Source organism: Anomaloglossus baeobatrachus, chromosome 7 (assembly GCF_048569485.1).
Source record: "Anomaloglossus baeobatrachus isolate aAnoBae1 chromosome 7, aAnoBae1.hap1, whole genome shotgun sequence".
In the NCBI taxonomy this organism is placed as follows: Eukaryota; Metazoa; Chordata; class Amphibia; order Anura; family Aromobatidae; genus Anomaloglossus; species Anomaloglossus baeobatrachus.
In genome coordinates this window covers 185,302,082-185,323,625 of record NC_134359.1, presented here as the reverse complement: position 1 = coordinate 185,323,625, position 21,544 = coordinate 185,302,082, and the positions used below count along the sequence as shown (strand labels likewise).

At 47.8% G+C, this 21,544-nt stretch overlaps 1 protein-coding gene across 1 annotated transcript in view; it reads right to left on the bottom strand.

Annotated features, from left to right (window-relative positions):
- DNAH7 (dynein axonemal heavy chain 7) overlaps window positions 1–21,544 on the bottom strand; it is an 880,767-nt gene that overhangs the window by 538,270 nt on the left and 320,953 nt on the right. Inside the window, exons 25-27 of the mRNA XM_075317837.1 lie at window positions 9,911–10,013; window positions 8,887–9,014; window positions 1,260–1,472 (exon numbers count right to left, since the gene is read on the bottom strand). Of these exons, the coding sequence (XP_075173952.1) occupies window positions 1,260–1,472; window positions 8,887–9,014; window positions 9,911–10,013 (444 nt within the window). The remainder of the gene's footprint in view (window positions 1–1,259; window positions 1,473–8,886; window positions 9,015–9,910; window positions 10,014–21,544) is intronic.

Below are 21,544 nucleotides of genomic sequence, written 5' to 3'. Positions count from 1 at the left end.
ACAGAGGTTCTCCAGCGAAAACAAGTAATCTCCTTTACTAAGGCCACATGCACACAGTATTTGGTGAGTTTTTTACCTCAGTATTTGAAGCCAAAACGAGGAATTGTAAAATCAGTAAAATGAGAGGAAAAGTATAATAGAAAGACGGGCACCGCTTCTGCATTTTTCACCCACTACTCATTTTGGCTACAAATACTGATGTAAGATACTGACCAAATACTGAAAGTGTGAACAAGTGTGAATAAGTATGTGATAACTTATTCCTCTGTTGGGGTCTGATTGCTGGGACCTGCACTGATCTGCAAAATGTGCAGCTTCTATACCCCATTACACTGGAGCTCATGTCCGACTCGACCCCTGATCCATTCATTCCCTCAGTGGCTGTGAGCGCTGCGCTTGTTATTATCTGACTGCTCCACAGAGGATGGATAAAGCTGTGGTCACACATCCCACCCCACAGAGGATGAATGGAGCTGCGGTCACACATCCTACACCACAGAGGATGAATGGAGCTGCGGTCACACATCCCACCCCACAGAGGATGAATGGAGCTGCGGTCACACATCCCACCTGCCGCTGCATTGTATAATGGGCATATAAGTACCCTGTCAGGGATAAAAATTCCTCATTCTTTGATTGGTGCGGTTTCCACTGGTCTGGTTCCACCGATCAATAAGTTATCACCTACCAAACCTGTGGATCGGTGATAACTTGTCACCAAAGATCGCATTACTGCAAACTACTGTAATTATACATCAGTTATTGTGTGTGCACAGGAGATGTGCAGGAGCCGCCTGTGCTTTACAGTCAGTGCTCCACTATAACGGGCATATCAGCTAATAGATATTTGCATGTAGCTGTAGGATGGTGGGCCCCTAGAGTTATTTCCCCTGGTAGGCCCCAGACACCCCAGTCCGACCCTGTATGCAGTTACATGTAAGTTTACAGTAAATCCGTTTGGGACTATAAATAAATCCTCTATTTTTATTTTCACTAAGCAATGTAAGGAATATCTTTGGAATGGGAGACATTCCAACAAATTATTATTGAATGTATTATACCAACATATTGGCTTATCGGGACTGAATCCTGTTCTTGGAACTGGAAAAGAAGCTGACTATTTTATGCATCTTTATACAGTGCAAAAATTGTCTATTTGTATATAATGTTTTCAAGAAGAGGTATCATATAACATTTAAACTGTACATTATCAAGCATTTGAAACATGCTAAAACATTTTCATTCACACTTATCAGTACCTTTAGGTTTCCTGCTGCCGTCAGGACTGATTTAACAGCTCTCATTCCATAGTCATAATGATGCTGGGAAGACAGTTGCTCAGAACATAAACGATATGTTGCCACAATTTTCACTGATAATGGACGGGCTGTGACAAAGCCACAAGAGTATAAGACTATTTCGGCAATCATAGCATAATCAGGTACCATCATGGCAACTGTTCGGAAAAGAGCCTGGTTGTAAAATATACAAAAAATTAATAATGCAAACATTTGACATATGTTAAAAAAAAAATCAATACTGCGTCTCTACTTATTAGTTACCGTAAGTACAGAAAACAATAATAACCAATGCTACAGTAACTTAGCGGACAAAAGCTGGTCTGGTTTCTTTATAATGCCTTGTAGTCATTACATCATATGGTATAGCACAGCCAATTAAAAGCAACTATCATAGCCTGTATAAAAGCAAAGGCAGGGAATGCTACAGAATCTGGACTGTGTGAGGAGGTCACAACTAACAGATTAACAATAGAGATAGGTAGAGGATACCATAAACACTGCTTAGACATTACAGATGGAGTGTGATAGCACATAGAGATGAGCGAATACTGTAATATTCATAATCAATATACTCGTAACGAGTGCTTTATAATACTCGCGTATTCGCTCTCAATAGTGAGTACAATGCAAGTCAATGGGAAATGCAAGTCATTTTAGGCTGGACCCAACAAAAAGATCTGGGGGCCTGAGGAAAGGCTGAAATGGATGGGAAAGTGATAAAACTGAATGGGGAGAGCTTGGAGAATATGGCTGCATGCATTTCTGACTCACATATGGTTTCTGGGAATAAGGATGTCACAGTAGTACACCACTTTTACAGATGCACAAGAACACCTACCAAACGTAACCTAAATTGCATTTTGCAGTCCAAAAAGGTTAAAAAAGTTTTTCCTGCATGATCACTTGTATATAGGTTAAATAAAAAAATATCCCTTTTAGTGTTTGTTTACATGTAGTGTTTTGGCTTTTTTTTTTACCTTTACAATTGGGAAGGTCCTGACTTATACATTTTGTAGGTCCCTCTGTCATACATAATTTCTAGTTAGCTATTGCCCAGCACCAGCCCCCAGGCCAGCTAGAACATGCCCATTGATATGTTGATCTTTGACCTGAGGGGCCTCAAGTGGTCCAGTAACGTACGTTTTGGAGGGACTGCTGTTACTTATACATTTGGGCGGTCCCTCCCTCATTGAGACTCAGATAGTGGAATACATATTCCACAGCAGTTTACAATGTGCTCATTGTGACGGTAAGCTTTACCCTCCCCCTCAACGACATTCTGCAGCCCTCAATTAAAGTTTTCAGAGGGCCTGCAGGTGTCAGGAAACCTGAGTTTGGTGAGCAGCCAGAGGTAGCCCAGTAACATACGTTTGGGAGGTACTGCCCTCACTAATACATTTGGGCAGTTCCTCCCTCATTGAGACTCAGATAGTGTGGAATGCATATTCCATAGCAGTTTAAAATTCGCCCATTGTAGCGCTGGACTTTACCCTCTTCCTCCTTTTCCTCCATGTCATTTTGCGGCCCTCAATTCAAGTTTTCAGAGGGCGTGCAGGTCTCAGGAAACCTGAGTTTGGTGAGCACCCAGAGGTGGCCCAGTAACATACATTTGGGAGGGACTGCTTTTACTTATACATTTGGGCGGTGCCTCCCTCACTGAGACTCAGATAGTGTGGAATATATATTTCATAGCAGTTTACAATGCGCCCATTGTAGCATTGGGGTTTACCCTCCTCGTCTCCCTCCATGTCATTCTTTGGCCCTCAGTTCAAGTTTTCAGAGGGCCTGCAGGTGTCAGGAAACGTGATTTTGGTGAGCACCCAGAGGTGGCCCAGTAACATACGTTTGGGAGGGACTGCTGTTACTTATATATTTAGGTGGTCCCTCCCTCATTGAGACTCAGATAGTGTGGAATACATATTCCATCGCAGTTTACAATGCGCCCATTGTAGGAGGTCAAAGCATGGCTTGTGCCGTCCAAATCAGCTAAATTAGTATGTTGTTAGTGGGCTTGCCAGATACAAAGCAGTACTACTACCATTTTGGGCTGCCTGGTAGAAAGTACTCAACGGTACTTTTTCCACAATATTTTTTGGGTTAAAGTGTGTCACCAAAACATTGTACTCTGTAGCATCTGCCATATCAAGTTGAGACAAAATCAAATCAGTGATCTCAGGAGACCAGCCAGAAAAAACACTGCTGGCAGCAAGCAAAGGCGCTCAACACAGTGAAATCCTAGGTGCATTGCCCCTTGGGAAGTATGCAAATCAAACAAGGTCTATGGAGCCTCTGTTAGGAGTCTCGACACAGAAAATAGCCAGATATCCCACCAGGAAGGACCTAGCCAAGGAGTGTCTCTTTTTAGGAGACCACCATAACCACCATATTAAGTGGCTCTTTTTGTCAATATCCAACTCTTTGACGAGTTTAAAGATATGACAAGGGAAATACTAAGGCCAGGTATTCATCCACAGGCAGCTGTTTTGGGGTATTGCCCCTCATCAGTGTGCAGTAGGATTCTGGCTAAGTGGGAGCAATGAATAGTAGACCAGCAAGACAAAACAATCACTGATCTCGGGGAGACCAGGCAGAGAAATCACTGCTGGCAGCCAGCAAAGGCGCTCAACACAGTGAAATCCTAGGTGCATTGCCTTCTTGGGAAGTATACAAAGCAAAAAAGGTCCGTGGAGCCTTTGTTAGGAGTCTCAACACAGAAAATAGCCAGATATCCCTCCGGGAAGGACCTAGCCACGGAGTGGCTCTTTTTAGGAGACCACCATAACCACTCCTTGGCTGGGTCCTTCTCGGAGGGATATCTGGCTATTTTCTGTGTCGAGACTAGGCATTGCTCCCACCTAGCCAGAATTGTACTCCACACTGATGAGGAGCAATACCCCGAAACAGCTGTCTGTGGATGGATACCTGGCCTTGGTATTTCCCTTGTCATATCTAAACTTGTCAAAGAGTTGGATATTGACAAAAAAAGGTCACTTAATATGGTGGTTATGGTGGTCTCCTAAAAAGAGCCACTCCTTCGCTAGGTCCTTCCCGGAGGGATATCTGGCTATTTTCTGTGTCGAGACTCCTAACAGAGGCTCCACGGACCTTTTTTGATTTGCATAAAAAGCGATTACACAGACACAGAAAACATCAGCAACATACACTTTCTTGTCCCAGCGAAGCTTACAGTTGTCTATGCCTGAGATCTTGGAAAGGGAGCGTAAATACCCAGCAACGCACCCACAGGCATAAAACCTAAACTCATACATTGCCAAATTGCGAGCCGTGGAGATGTTGTCATTTAGGCTTCTGGGAACACAGTGTTTCTGTGATCTCTTGGCTGTAGCTACCCCATGATACAGTGTTCCCAGCCGCCACTAGTTTGCCTGGTGTGCCATCCCAGCGTTACACAAGCACGTGTTAAAGAATCTCAACACGTGTTAAAGAATCTCAACCGTGCTCTGATCAACACTGTAATTGGGAAGGTCCACTTAACAACAGACATGTGGACAAGTTGTTGTGGACAGGGACAATAAATATCTGTCATGGCAAACTGGGTGAACCTAGTGGAGGCTGGGAAAAAAAGTCGCAAACTGGAACACCATACATCCTACCCATGCCAAAAATAGTGGGGACAATTTCTATCAGGGTTTCCGCCTCATCATATGCCACTTCCTGTCTCCCCTCCTCCTCCTCATCCTCTGCTGAATTACCCTCCTCATCACTGCCAAGCTGGGAGCTGCACAGCAGCGTATCGGCAGAGCGGCAATACTTTCTGCTGAAGCTGATCTGCTTAGGTCAGAAGCCACACACTGCAGCAGAGCTGTGGCAAAGTATAAAAGAACAGACCGTTCAGTGTCTCTCCCGCTGCACCTCCAACCCAGTTTGGTCGTCTGCGATAATGGGCGTAACCTGATGGCGGTTTTAAAGGTCAGCAAGCTGGTACACATTCCATGCATGTGTCACGTGCTGAACCTATTTGTTCAGAAATTTCTCAAAACATACCCATCTCTTCCAACAAGCCTACAACCTACAATAACCCCCAGTCCAGTACACCACTGCGCAACCAACTCTGTCCTCACCTATTGTACCATCACCCATTCCCTGTAGACTGTGAGCCCTTTACCTACTTGACAAGGTAAAAAAACAAAAAAAAAACAACAAAAAGTAAGCCGGAGTATGAGTTGGTGTACATGCAACTTGTAAGCTCATGTTCACTTGAAAAGGTGCTTATTAGCGCCTATTTCCACCATTCCTCTACTACTTTTGATGGTCTTACAGCACTGCGAAAGCGCTTGAATTTGCCAAGTAACATACTCATGTGCGACCTACCTACACGGTTGAACTCTACATATATCTTGGCGAGGATTAGTGAGCAGCAGAGAGCAGTAACTGAATACCAGCTTCAACATGCCCGTCAGACTGAGAGTCAGCCACCACACATAACAACTGTTGAGTGGGTGTGGATTGCTGACATTTGTGAGGTTCTTGAGAACTTTGAGTACTGCTCCAAGCTTTTGAGCTGCGATCAGGGAATTATCTGCTTAACCATCCTGCTGCTGTGTCTGTTGAAACAATCACTGCACAATCTCAAAGAGTAAGCTTTGAGTGCCCAGCATGTGGCTATGGAGCCAGATTTCCCAATGGGTGATACTACCCAGCCCAGCCAATATTCTGAGGCAACATGGGTGATGATGAGAAGGATGAGGAGGGAGAGGACTTTTTTTTCTGTGCTACTGAGGGTACTCCCAATCCTACACAGCAATGCTACACAGGGGACTCTCAACCCCAGCTTCATGTCTGTCTAGCATAGATGGGCTGGAAAGGAGGAGGAGGAGGTGAGTCAGCGTGAGGAGAGGATGGGTATTGTTCTTCCTAGTGGGTACACAGAACCTTTGCCTGTTTGCAGCTTGGCCCACATGGCACAGTTCATGTGTAAGTGTCTGTGGCAAGATCCTCACGTGATACACATTTTATCCAATAACCTATACTGGTTAGCCACAGTTCTGGACTGATGATACAAGGAGAAATTTCCTTCTTTCCTTTTGGAGTCACCAAAGGGTTGCACAATGGAATGCTTCAAGAGGGTCATTGTAGATCAGTTGCTGAAAACATCACCCTCAGACAACGCTGGCGGAAGAGTTACCGACTGTTTTCAACACCAAGGATTAATGGGGATAGACACGAGCAACAGGTTCAACATAGGTGAGGGGAAAATGTGCGCAAACTGGGCCATTTTCAATAAACCAGCACATCAGCCAGGGCTATCTGTGCCTGTAACAATGCCAAGGAGGGAGAAGTTGCACAACATGGTCAAGGCGTACTTAATGACCATACCTGCGTCCTTTCTGACGTTTCAGTTCCCTTTAATTATTGGGTATCCAAGCTGAACACTTGGCCCGACCTCTCCTTATACACCTTGGAGGTGCTGGCTTGCCCGGCTGCAAGTGTGATGTCAGAGCGTGTTTTCAGTTCTGTTGGGGCCATCATCACTGATAGGTGCACAAGCCTCTCCACAGAAAATGAAGACAGGCTTATTCTGATTAAATTCAACAAGGACTGGATTTCTCCACAGTTTGTAATCCCTCCAGATGAAAGCAAGCCAAACTAAATTCCCCCAAAATGTTGATTTTGACTACTGCTGTTAACATCCACCCCTTCCCATATAAAGCCGTTTTCTTCCTATCTCAACTATGACTCAGCCCATAGGGCTAATTTTTGTTAATAATGCACATTGTACACTGGGCAAACCAAGGCAGTAGTCCTACCAAACTAATATTTATCATTGGAGACCCTTGTCATTGGTTGTCTTACATTGTGACTGAGATATGGAATACATATTCGATAGGGGATACATATGCAATTTACAATAACTGTTGATGAACAACTGATGGCCCACTGAAAACGTGAACTGAAAGCTGCAGAATGACATGGAGGAGGGTAAAGCCCAACGCTACAATGGGCGCATTGTTAACTGCCATGGAATATGTACTCTACTATCTGAGTCTCAATGAGGGAGGGGCCACCCAAATGTATAAGTAACAGCAGTCCCTCTAAAACATATGTTACTGGACCACCTCTGGCCCAGCTGAAAACACACTGACATCACACTAGCAGCCGGGCAGGCCAGTACCTCCAAGGCGTATAAGGAGATGTCCATTTAGTGTATCAGTCAGCAAAAAATGCTAGTAGTACTGCTTTGTATTTGCAAGCCCACTAGCAAAGTATTAATGTGGCTGATGTGGATTGCACAAGCCAGCCTGTAAACGCCTAAATATTGTGGCGACAGGACCGGTGCATTTAGTATATCAGGCAGCACAAAATACTAGTAGCACTGCTTTGTATTTGGCAAACCTGCTAGTAACATATTAATTTGGCTTACGTGGATGCCACAAGCCAGGCTGTGAACCCCTAAATATTGTGGAAACAGGATCGGTGTGTTTAGTGTATCAGGCAGCACTAAATGCTAAATTAGTGCTTTGTATTTGTAAAGGCCACTAACAAAGTATTAATGTGGCTGATGCGGATGCCACAAGCCAGGCTGTAAACCCCTAAATATTGTGGAAACAGGACTAGTGCGTTTAGTGTATCAGGCAGCACTAAATGTTAGAGTACTGCTTTGTATTTACAAAGACCATTAGCAACGTATTAATGTGGCTGATGTGGATGCCACAAGCCAGGCTGTGAACCCTTAAATATTGTGGAAACAGGTCCCGATTCCCTACCTAATCCACAACCTTTCCCTAGCTGCTGTGACCTTGTTCAATGGTTTCAGCTCTTAAAAGAGCTATTGTATTCTGGACAGTACTATGGAGGTAGTGACTTCCTCCTTTAAACTCTGTTCCTGCTTGAAAATCTGTCCCTCCCTATACTACACTGACCTATACACTGCACGTAGCCCTGAAATGGGATTTTGTGTTATTACGAGGCCTAACACTCTCCCTAGCAACTGTCCGCTCCGTCCCTATAGTGACAACGCTGGCTCCAGATGAAATGTGTGCACAATGGCAGCGGAAGGGCTTTTATAGACCTTTTATAGATGCCAGCAAATCATAGTAATGCCACAACCAAGATGGCTGCAGAATTACTGTGATTGGTTAAGAAGCCCAGCATGTTTAGCGGCTGCAAATCAGGTGCCAAACGGCTGGGCGGGACATACGATTATAGTGAGGCGAGTACACAAAAACTTGCAATATAACGAGTACCCCGAATGCCGTACTATCCAAATGAGTAGCGAATAGTAACGATTACAGTCGCTCATCACTAATAGCACAGAAATGAAAAATAATTACTGTCTATTTATCCATACTCCATATTTTGAGGTCACCTTGATATACATAGACTGTGTTCTTATTAAAGAGCTAGAAATGGGTTGGATAAAGTGCTAGGAGACCTTAAAGAGTTATAGATACAGTATCTTCCCAGGGCAAGTATTTGTTATTCACCACAAATCAAATGATATAAAAACATTAGGCAAACCTGACAAATTTGAATTAGAAAAGATTCTCTGATCTCTACTTATTTCCTAATCACATATGTTACTTTCCACACAGTCTTAACGTCAAGAGCAAAATATGGGTGATACCTTAAGGTTGTCTGGCAGCTCTGAACGTCCAGCATAGCCAGGATTCATAGTAATGAAGACTGCACATGTGGGGTTCAGTTTTAGCTCTGTACCCTCAAATACCAATAGATCTGATCCTGTATTGATGCCTGAAAATAAACAAATTATTAAAGATTGATAATCGTTCTACAATATGTAGCGAAGCCAGGGAGGACTGGGTTAAATCCAAGTTCTGCAGGCTGTTCAGTGTGCTGAGGGATTGAGCAGAGTGCAATGTGCACATTCTGCTGGAAGCTGGTGAGTGCCATCTGTTACTGACCATAGTGGGCTAGGGAAGGGCCTGGATTGCTGCAGGGGTGAAAGACTGGGGTCTGGATTACAGTGAAAAGACCCCTGTTTAACTGTGTCAGGTGGGGGGTAAACCTCCTGTGTGAGCGAGCTTCTGACCGAGGCTGAGACACGGATTTAAAGTGAATCTGTCACCAACTGTTTTCCACCTAATCTGAGCGCAGCATAATGTAGGGGCAGAGATCCTGATTCCAGCGATGTGTCACTTACTGGGCTGTTTAGTGTAGTTTTGATAAATCACTGTTTAATCTGCAGTAGATTATTATTAGAGGATTACTTGTCGTGCTGCAGGTAGTCCAGCATATTCATGAGCTCTGTATAACTGCTAGATCTGCAGAAGAAAAAACATTGATTTCATCAAAATGACAGGAAACAGCTCAGTAGGTGACACATCACTGGAATCAAGGTCCCTGCCTCTACATTATGCTGCTCTCCGATGCGGGTGCAAAAACCTGGTGACAGATTCCCTTTAAGCAGTTGTATGGACTGTATTTTTTTCTATTAACTCTCGTGGGGCGGAAAGGTTGCTTTCTTTGTTTGGCGTCTGCTGAAAGTTCATGAAGGCAAACCTCCTCTTGTTGGATCAGAGACATTGCCTGTTGTGCTTACCCTACCTGCTGCCTAATGTGAGTGAATCCCTAGGAATATTTTTGCACTGTTACCGCATAGGTTACGACATAGGTATAAGAATAGGTACCTCTTTGAATTGTAAGGATCTGCTGTGCGACCACTGATAGCACTTCTAAATCTATTCTGTTAAATTCATCAAAACAAGCCCAGGCGCCACAGGAAAGCAAACCCTGAAAGCAAAGGGGAATAATGAAGATGTTAAATCGCTGCCTTCATAATCATGGTCAACCTATTTGGCTTTACAAGTTTTATTGTAAAAATATTTTGAGGGGAGATTCAGCCAAACTGTTCAGCCCCTTGTGTGGGAAGGCGGCATACATTACATATATTACCTCCATGCTGATGTACGATTTCTATAGTTACAGGTGTAAAGTCTGAGGTGACATTGTCATGAAGAACGTGTGAAAACAAACATTCTTTCACATCAACAGTCACATATCTAATATCCTAGATGCAAATTATACACCGCAAGAAATGTTGCATGCCAGTCTTAAAGGAGCTGGCCACTAATAACATTCTTCATTTTTCCAAAGGCTGGGTGATAAATGTATGGTCACTAGAGATCCAACCTCCGGGCCCCTTAGCAGCCAAGGGAATAGGGGATGCTGTTTCCTCAATGTGCACTCACATGCACATTATCACTCCATGCCAAGCACTGGACTTCCTGGTCAGTGCCATAGGCATTAGGCAATGAAAGGAGCAATACTGCACATGTGTGATCATAACACCATTGAGCAACACTGGGCCTCATGCTTGTGACTGGTGGTGGTTACAGCGGTGGGATTTTCAGCAATCATTCATTTATCGCCTATCTTAAATTTTAATTTTCTCTTTTTAAAATTTATCTGTAAAGGATACATGCATTTTTTTATTGTCTCAGTGCATCTTTTTTAATTCACTAATTAACCCCTTTTTGACCATAACTGTCTTTTAATAGTAGGCAGTGTGGTTCCTATGTCAGCAGCGTAATCTATATATATATAATTGCCTTATTCTGTCTGTCTGTCTGTCTTGCTCCAAAATTGTGTCACCGTGACATTGTGTCACCGTGACAGTGTCGTTACAGTGACAACTGTCAGATTGGCTGCTGGGCTTGGCCTTAACCCGCCCCCCCACGGATTGGCCGCTCGCCTCGGCCTGGCCCCGCCCCCCGCATGGATTAGCCGCTCGCCCCGGCCCTCCGCACGCATCGCCCGCTACAGCGTACACCGGCTCCCGGAACACATGTGCAGGGAGCCGGCATACGCTGACGCCTCGCCCGCTCAGCCCCGCCCCTGGCACATGTTGCCACGCTCGGACCCGCCCCCGGCGGCCCCAGCATGGGGGATGGAGCACGATGGGGGGTGTGCAGCATGGAGGATGGAGCACGATGGGGGGTGTGCAGCATGGAGGATAGAGCACGATGGGGGGTGCGCAGCATGGGAGATGTAGCACGATGGGGGGTGCGCAGCATGGGGGATGGAGCATGATGGGGGGTGTGCAGCATGGGAGATAGAGCACGATGGGGGGTGCGCAGCATGGGGGATGGAGCACGATGGGGGGTGCGCAGCATGGAGGATGGAGCACAATGGGGGGGGTGCAGCATGGAGGATGGAGCACGATGGGGGGTGTGCAGCATGGGGGATGGAGCACGATGGGGGGTGCGCAGCATGGGGAATGGAGCATGATGGAGGGTGCGCAGCATGGGGGATGGAACACGATAGGAGGTGTGCAGCATGAAGGATGGAGCACGATGAGGGGTACGCAGCATGGGGGATGGAGCACGATGGGGGGTGCGCAGCATGGGGGATGGAACATGATGGGAGGTGCGCAGAATGGGGGATGGAGCACGATGAGGGGTACGCAGCATGGGGGATGGAGCACGATGAGGGGTGCGCAGCATGGGGGATGGAGCACGATGGGGGGTGCGCAGCATGGAAGATGGAGCACGATGGGGGGGTGCAGCATGGAGGATGGAGCACGATGGGGGGTGTGCAGCATGGGAGATGGAGCACGATGGGGGGTGCGCAGCATGGGGGATGGAGCACGATGGGGGGTGCGCAGCATGGAGGATGGACCACGATGGGGCTGTGCAGCATGGTGGATGGAGCACAATGGGGGTGTGCAGCATGGGGGATGGAGCATGATGGGGGTGCGCAGCATGTCGGATGGAGCACGATGGGGGGTGCACAGCAAGGGGGATGGAGTACAATAGGGGGTGCGCAGCATGGGGGATGGAGCATGATGTTGGGGTGCGCAGCATGGGGGATGAAGCACAATGGGGGGGGTGAAGCATGGAGGATGGAGCACGATGGGGGGTGCGCAGCATGGGGGATGGAGCACGATGGGGGGTGCGCAGCATGTCGGATGGAGCACGATGGGGGGTGCGCAGCATGTCGGATGGAGCACGATGGGGGGTGCGCAGCATGGGGGATGGAGCACGATAGGGGGTGCGCAGCATGGGGGATGGAGCACGATAGGGGGTGCGCAGCATGGGGGTTGGAGCACGATGGGAGGTGCACAACATGGGGGATGAAGCACGATGGGGGCTGCGCAGCATAGGGGATGAAGCACGATGGGGGGTGCGCAGCATGGGGGATGGAGCACGATGGGTGGTGCGCAGCATGGGGGATGGAACACGATGGGAGGTGCGCAGCATGGGGGATGGAACACGATGAGGGGTATGCAGCATGGGGGATGGAGCACGATGAGGGGTGCGCAGCATTGGGGATGGAGCACGATGGGGGTGCGCAGCATGGAGGATGGAGCATGATGGGGGGTGTGCAGCATGGAAAATGGAGCACGATGGGGGGTGTGCAGCATGGGGGATAGAGCACGATGGGTAGTGCGCAGCATGTCGGATGGAGCACGATGAGGGGTGCGCAGCATGGGGGAAGGAGCACGATGGGGGGTGCGCAGCATGGGGGATGAAGCACGATGGGGGTGCACAGCATGGAAGATGAAGCACGATGGGGGGTGCGCAGCATGGGGGATGGAGCACGATGGGTGCGCAGCATGGGGGATGGAACACGATGGGAGGTGCGCAGCATGGGGGATGGAGCACGATGAGGGATGCGCAGCATGGGGGATGGAGCACGATGAGGGGTGCGCAGCATGGGGGATGGAGCACGATGGGGGGTGCGCAGCATGGGGGATGGAGCACGATGGGGGGTGCGCAGCATGGGGGATGGAGCACGATGGGGATGCGCAGCATGGGGGAAGGAGCACGATGGGGGGTGCGCAGCATGGGGGAAGGAGCACGATGGGGGTGCGCAGCATGGGGGATGGAGCACGATGGGGATGCACACCTCCCCCCAAAACACACACACACACCGCCACACGCGCACCGCACAACACACCACACACACACACTGGGAACCACAAACACCACCCTACACAGACACCCCCACACACACACAGACAACGCCGCACACACAACACCCAACACACAAACACCGCGGCATACATAAATATACGCACATACCGCGCAACACACACACTGCACAAAACATACCTCCCCCCAAAACACACACACACGCACTTCACACCCACACAAACCGCGCAACACACACAGCACCACACACACAGAACGCTGCAGACACACAGCGCTCCACAAACAACGCAACACACACAACGCAACACACATACAACACCGCTCTCACACACCCCCCACCCAGACAACACCCAGAACATTTACAGCGCCCTACACAAACACTTGGTAACTACACACAACAACATCTATATATATATATTTATAACAAAAATCATACATTAGCTACACAATACGTAAATTCTAGAATACCCGATGCGTTAGAATCGGGCCACCTTCTAGTTCATAACAGAAAAGTAAGGTTTATACTATAACGTTCATTACAAAATCTTCAGATTTTACTCAAATTAGATGATGCAAAATTGAATATACCCCACATCAAAACTAATACGTCTTTTATTTTGTATGTCCACCATGATTTTTAAGGACAGAAACAAGTCTTCTAGGCATTGAATAAACATGTTGACAACATATTGCAACACCTGTCTATTTCCATTTTTCAAGAACGACCTTTTTTAGAGCCCGGATGCTAGGCTGAGATCAGGAGACAGACTTCTCCACTGAATCACTTTCACCCTGTTCTTCAGAAATGCAACAGATGTGTGTTTTGGATCATTGTCATTTTGGAAAAGTACATGTCTACCAAGGGCATGGGCTGATGGCAGCATCTTTTGTTTCAATATAGAGCAGTACATTGGGGAATTCATTATACCATCAATGAAATGTAGCTGCAAGACAAAAGGAGCACTCATGCAGCCCCAATAAAGGACACTTCCACCACGGTTCACTATAGGCATCAGGCACCATACTCTGGGGTGATGAGACCAAGATAAAAGATTTTTGGAATTTGATGTCTTAAGAACTGTATGGTGTCACAATGGTGAGGAGTACAAAGAAAAATGGTGCCTATAGTGAAACATGGTGGCAGTAGCTTTATCACCCTTGCCCTTGGTAGACATGGACTTTCCAACATGACAATGATCCAAAATACACATCTGTTACATTTATGAAGAAGAACAGGGTGAAAGTGATTCAGTGGCCAAGTTTGTCTCCTGATCTCAACCCAATCAAACACCTACAAGGAATTCTGAGGAGACAAGTTGAGCATCATTCTGCACTAGAGATGAGCGAACCGGTCCCGGTTCGGCTCGAGGCGGTTCGCCGAACGGGGGGTCTGGCTCGAGTTCGGCTCGTCGAACGTTCGACGAACCGAACTCGAGCCCATAGGAAACAATGGCAGGCAATCACAAACACAGTAAAACACCTAGAAAACACCCTCAAAGGTGTCCAAAAGGTGACAAACAACTCACAACACAACACAAACACATGGGAAAGTGACAAGGACATGTACTCATGCGAAAACAAAACAGCTGGACAAGGAAAAAGAGGAGGACACACAGATATAGGCATGGCACGCCCTTCTAAAGTCATGTAAAACACCGCAAGGTGACTCCAAGCGGAGTCTCCCTTTTTTCCAAAAATTGGGCCCCACACACCCACCCCTTCAGTGGCAGCAGTTGTGCCCCAGTTGTACACTTCACAGCTAGATTTGCATCAAGCACATTCAAAAATACGCCATTCTTATCCGTCCCCAGGATGACACCGGGGTAGGTAGCAAAGTCTTTCCTGATCCCAGCTCTGTTCATCTTGGCTTCTTTTAAAAACACAGCAAGCAAGGGTTACTCCAAGCGGAGTCTCCCTTTTTTCCAAAAATTGGGCCCCACACACACCCACCCCTTCAGTGGCAGCACTTGGGCCCCAGTTGTACACTTCACAGCTAGATTTGCATCAAGCACATTCAAAAATACGCTATTCTTAACCGTCCCCAGGATGACACCGGGGTAGGTAGCAAAGTCTTTCCTGATCCCAGCTCTGTTCATCTTGGCTTCTTTTAAAAACACAGCAAGCAAGGGTTACTCCAAGCGGAGTCTCCCTTTTTTCCAAAAATTGGGCCACACAGACACCCACCCCATCAGTGGCAGCACTTGGGCCCTAGTTGCAAACAGGATGTTTTGATTTGCATCAAGCACATTCAAAAATACGCTATTCTTAGCCGTCCCCAGGATGACACCGGGGTAGGTAGCAAAGTCTTTCCTGATCCCAGCTCTGTTCATCTTGGCTTCTTTTAAAAACACAGCAAGCAAGGGTTACTCCAAGCGGAGTCTCCCTTTTTTCCAAAAATTGGGCCACACAGACACCCACCCCATCAGTGGCAGCACTTGGGCCCTAGTTGCAAACAGGATGTTTTGATTTGCATCAAGCACATTCAAAAATACGCTATTCTTAGCCGTCCCCAGGATGACACTGGGGTAGGTAGCAAAGTCTTTGCTGACCCATGACTTGTTCATCTTGGCTTCTTTTAAAAACAATGTAAGCAAGGGTTACTCCAAGCGGAGTCTCCCCTTTTTTCCAAAAATTGGGCCCCACACACACCCACCCATTCAGTGGCAGCAGTTGTGCCCCAGTTGTACACTTCACAGCTAGATTTGCATCAAGCACATTCAAAAATACGCCATTCTTATCCGTCCCCAGGATGACACCGGGGTAGGTAGCAAAGTCTTTCCTGATCCCAGCTCTGTTCATCTTGGCTTCTTTTAAAAACACAGCAAGCAAGGGTTACTCCAAGCGGAGTCTCCCTTTTTTCCAAAAATTGGGCCACACAGACACCCACCACATCAGTGGCAGCACTTGGGCCCTAGTTGCAAACAGGATGTTTTGATTTGCATCAAGCACATTCAAAAATACGCTATTCTTAGCCGTCCCCAGGATGACACCGGGGTAGGTAGCAAAGTCTTTGCTGACCCATGACTTGTTCATCTTGGCTTCTTTTAAAAACAATGTAAGCAAGGGTTACTCCAAGCGGAGTCTCCCTTTTTTCCAAAAATTGGGCCACACAGACACCCACCCCATCAGTGGCAGCACTTGGGCCCTAGTTGCAAACAGGATGTTTTGATTTGCATCAAGCACATTCAAAAATACGCTATTCTTAGCCGTCCACAGGATGACACCGGGGTAGGTAGCAAAGTCTTTCCTGATCCCAGCTCTGTTCATCTTGGCTTCTTTTAAAAACACAGCAAGCAAGGGTTACTCCAAGCGGAGTCTCCCTTTTTTCCAAAAATTGGGCCACACAGACACCCACCCCATCAGTGGCAGCACTTGGGCCCTAGTTGCAAACAGGATGTTTTGATTTGCATCAAGCACATTCAAAAATACGCTATTCTTAGCCGTCCCCAGGATGACACTGGGGTAGGTAGCAAAGTCTTTGCTGACCCATGACTTGTTCATCTTGGCTTCTTTTAAAAACAATGTAAGCAAGGGTTACTCCAAGCGGAGTCTCCCTTTTTTCCAAAAATTGGGCCCCACACACACCCACCCCTTCAGTGGCAGCAGTTGTGCCCCAGTTGTACACTTCACAGCTAGATTTGCATCAAGCACATTCAAAAATACGCTATTCTTAACCGTCCCCAGGATGACACCGGGGTAGGTAGCAAAGTCTTTCCTGATCCCAGCTCTGTTCATCTTGGCTTCTTTTAAAAACACAGCAAGCAAGGGTTACTCCAAGCGGAGTCTCCCTTTTTTCCAAAAATTGGGCCACACAGACACCCACCCCATCAGTGGCAGCACTTGGGCCCTAGTTGCAAACAGGATGTTTTGATTTGCATCAAGCACATTCAAAAATACGCTATTCTTAGCCGTCCCCAGGATGACACTGGGGTAGGTAGCAAAGTCTTTGCTGACCCATGACTTGTTCATCTTGGCTTCTTTTAAAAACAATGTAAGCAAGGGTTACTCCAAGCGGAGTCTCCCCTTTTTTCCAAAAATTGGGCCCCACACACACCCACCCATTCAGTGGCAGCAGTTGTGCCCCAGTTGTACACTTCACAGCTAGATTTGCATCAAGCACATTCAAAAATACGCCATTCTTATCCGTCCCCAGGATGACACCGGGGTAGGTAGCAAAGTCTTTCCTGATCCCAGCTCTGTTCATCTTGGCTTCTTTTAAAAACACAGCAAGCAAGGGTTACTCCAAGCGGAGTCTCCCTTTTTTCCAAAAATTGGGCCACACAGACACCCACCCCATCAGTGGCAGCACTTGGGCCCTAGTTGCAAACAGGATGTTTTGATTTGCATCAAGCACATTCAAAAATACGCTATTCTTAGCCGTCCCCAGGATGACACCGGGGTAGGTAGCAAAGTCTTTCCTGATCCCAGCTCTGTTCATCTTGGCTTCTTTTAAAAACACAGCAAGCAAGGGTTACTCCAAGCGGAGTCTCCCTTTTTTCCAAAAATTGGGCCACACAGACACCCACCCCATCAGTGGCAGCACTTGGGCCCTAGTTGCAAACAGGATGTTTTGATTTGCATCAAGCACATTCAAAAATACGCTATTCTTAGCCGTCCCCAGGATGACACCGGGGTAGGTAGCAAAGTCTTTCCTGATCCCAGCTCTGTTCATCTTGGCTTCTTTTAAAAACACAGCAAGCAAGGGTTACTCCAAGCGGAGTCTCCCTTTTTTCCAAAAATTGGGCCACACAGACACCCACCCCATCAGTGGCAGCACTTGGGCCCTAGTTGCAAACAGGATGTTTTGATTTGCATCAAGCACATTCAAAAATACGCTATTCTTAGCCGTCCCCAGGATGACACCGGGGTAGGTAGCAAAGTCTTTCCTGATCCCAGCTCTGTTCATCTTGGCTTCTTTTAAAAACACAGCAAGCAAGGGTTACTCCAAGCGGAGTCTCCCTTTTTTCCAAAAATTGGGCCACACAGACACCCACCCCATCAGTGGCAGCACTTGGGCCCTAGTTGCAAACAGGATGTTTTGATTTGCATCAAGCACATTCAAAAATACGCTATTCTTAGCCGTCCACAGGATGACACCGGGGTAGGTAGCAAAGTCTTTCCTGATCCCAGCTCTGTTCATCTTGGCTTCTTTTAAAAACACAGCAAGCAAGGGTTACTCCAAGCGGAGTCTCCCTTTTTTCCAAAAATTGGGCCACACAGACACCCACCCCATCAGTGGCAGCACTTGGGCCCTAGTTGCAAACAGGATGTTTTGATTTGCATCAAGCACATTCCAAATCCACAAGCATTTACTCTCCCCAGGATGACACAGGGGTAGTAAATTCCTTCTGGATCCATGACTTGTTCATTTTGATGAACGTCAGTCTGTCCACATTGTCACTGGACAGACGCGTGCGCTTATCTGTCAGCACACACCCAGCAGCACTGAATACACGTTCAGAGACAACGCTGGCAGCTGGACACGACAAAATCTCCAAGGCGTAAGTTGCGAGCTCTGGCCATTTTTGTAGGTTTGAAGCCCAAAAGGAGCAAGGCTCCAGTTGCACAGTCATGGCATCGATGTTCATTTGGAGATACTCCTGTATCATCCTCTCCAGCCGTTGACTATGTGTCAGACTTGTTGTCTCTGGTGGCCTTGCAAAAGAGGGTCTAAAAAAATTATGAAAAGATTCCATAAAATTGCTGTTACCGGCACCAGAAAAGGTCCTACTGGTACGGGTAGACTGTTGAAGATGACGAGACCGTCCCATGTTTGTCAAGTTACAACTGGGAGATTCACTCCCTGCACCTGCACGGTTGTTTGGTGGAAAAGCCGAGCTAAGATCTAGTAACAGCTTCTGCTGATACTCCTGCATACGTGCGTCCCTTTCTATGGCTGGAATTATGTCACAAAATTTGGACTTGTACCGGGGATCTAATAGTGTGGCAATCCAGTAGTCATCATCACTTCTAATTTTGACAATACGACTGTCATGTTGGAGGTAGTGCAACAAAAAGGCACTCATGTGTCTTGCGCAGCCATGCGGACCAAGTCCATGCTGTGTTTGTGGCATAGAGGTGCTACCCGTTCTTTCTTCCTCTGACATCTGACCCCAACCTCTTTCAACTGAAATTTGACCAAGGTCTCCCTCATCCGCTGAGTCTTCCATGTCCATGGACAGTTCGTCCTCCATTTCTTCATGTTCTCCTGCACCTTGCTCAACATTTCGCCTGCTACTATGCGCCCTTGTCGATCCCTGTCCCCCATGGTCCCATGCCTGCTGCGTTGGTGATGATGAACGTCTGGACCTTCGTGATGTTGTTGTCCCTTGCGCATATGAATCCTCCTGTAGTTCCTCCCCTTCATGTTGTCCCACCCCCTGACTCCGAATAGTGTTTAGCGTGTGCTCCAGCATGTAAATGACTGGAATCGTCATGCTGATAATGGCATTGTCAGAGCTAAACATATTTGTCGCCATGTCGAAACTGTGCAGAAGGGTGCATAGGTCCTTGATCTGAGACCACTCCATCAGGGTGATCTGCCCCACCTCTGCATCTCGTTGGCCCAGGCTATACGTCATGACGTATTGCACCAGGGCTCTGCGGTGCTGCCACAGTCGCTGTAACATGTGGAGAGTTGAATTCCAGCGTGTCGCCACATCGCATTTCAGGCGATGAACCGGCAGGCCGAAAGACTTCTGGAGCGATGCAAGTCGCTCTGCTGCGGCGCTTGAACGGCGGAAGTGAGCTGACAGTTTTCGTGCCCTGTTCAGAAGGCCATCTAGGCCGGGATAGTGTGTTAAAAATTGCTGCACGACAAGGTTCAACACGTGAGCCATACAAGGTACGTGTGTCACCTTGCCCAGGCGAAGTGCCGCACCCAGGTTTGCAGCATTGTCGCACACGGCCTTACCAGGCTGCAGTTTGAGTGGAGACAACCATTTATTAAACTCGGACCGCAAAGCTGACCACAACTCCTCAGCTGTGTGACTCTTATTACCAAGACATGTCAAGCTAAAGACCGCCTGATGCCGTTGCGCTCTGCTGCCAGCATAGTAATGAGGGGTGCGTGATTCCTTCTGCGCAGTGAGAACGCTGGTGGCCTGACCAGGCAGGCTTGGGGCGGAGGTGGAGGACCCAGATGAGGTGGAGGATGCAGAAGCAGTGGCGGAACTTGGACAGACAGAGGATTGACACACAAGTCGTGGGGACGGCAAGACTTGTGCAGCAGACCCTTCACCATCTATCACCATAGTTACCCAGTGCCCAGTCAGCGACATGTAACGTCCCTGTCCATGCTTACTGGTCCAAGTATCGGTGGTGAAATGCACCCGTTCACACACAGAGTTTCTCAAGGAAGCGGTGATGTTGTGTGCGACATGCTGGTGTAGCGCGGGCACACCTTTCTTAGAGAAGTAGTGGCGACTAGGCATCTGGTACTGGGGCACAGCGACAGACATAAGGTCTCTAAAATCCTGTGTGTCCACTAGGCGGAAAGGCAGCATTTCGGTAGCCAACAGCTTACAGAGGGATAGAGTCAACCTCTTAGCTTTGTCATGGGTCGGAGGAAGTGGCCTTTTATTTGACCACATCTGAGGGACAGAGATCTGGCTGCTGTGTGTAGACGGTGTTGAGTAGGGTGTCCCTTGAAAAATGCAGGTTTGTGAGGAAAGTGCAGGCGGAGACATGATGTTGCCTTCATCCAACGTTGGTGCTATCGATGTCTGAGAGAGCTGTACACACTCACTTGTTTCCCCTTCCAAACCAACTGACGACCTTACAAGCAAACTGCCTGTTGCGGTTACAGTGGTGGAAGTTTTGCGTGGAAAAACAGGTGTGGCAGCTGTCCCCACAGTCCTAGAAGATGAAGAGCGCGCGGATGCAGTGGAAGGGGCGGGCGGTGGATGGTTCGCTCCACTAGGCCGCATTGCAGCACGGTGAGCTTCCCACCGGGACTTATGATATTTAGTCATGTGACGATTCATGGAAGAAGTTGTCAAACTGCTGAGGTTTTGACCTCTACTAACAGAATCATGACAAATGTTACATATCACATGAGTTGGGCGATCTTTTTCGATGTGAAAAAAGGACCAGGCTAGGCAAGGCTTAGAGGCCATGCGACCTGTTGATCCACCCCGAATAATGCTCATAGGCAGAGTGGTGGCTGAGGATGCAGTTGTAGACGTGCTACCAGTGCTCCGACTCTGTCCAGGAAGGCGCAAGGTAACTTCGTCGTCGGTTGCATCCTCCTCCACCGCCTCTGTTGACCTCCTCGAGTGCCTGACTGGGGGTTGACAGTAGGTGGGATCTAGAACGTCATCATCAATTGTTGTGTTTGCACTCCCCTCCCCCTCAGACCGAGCCTCTTCTTGCCCTGACGGAATATTT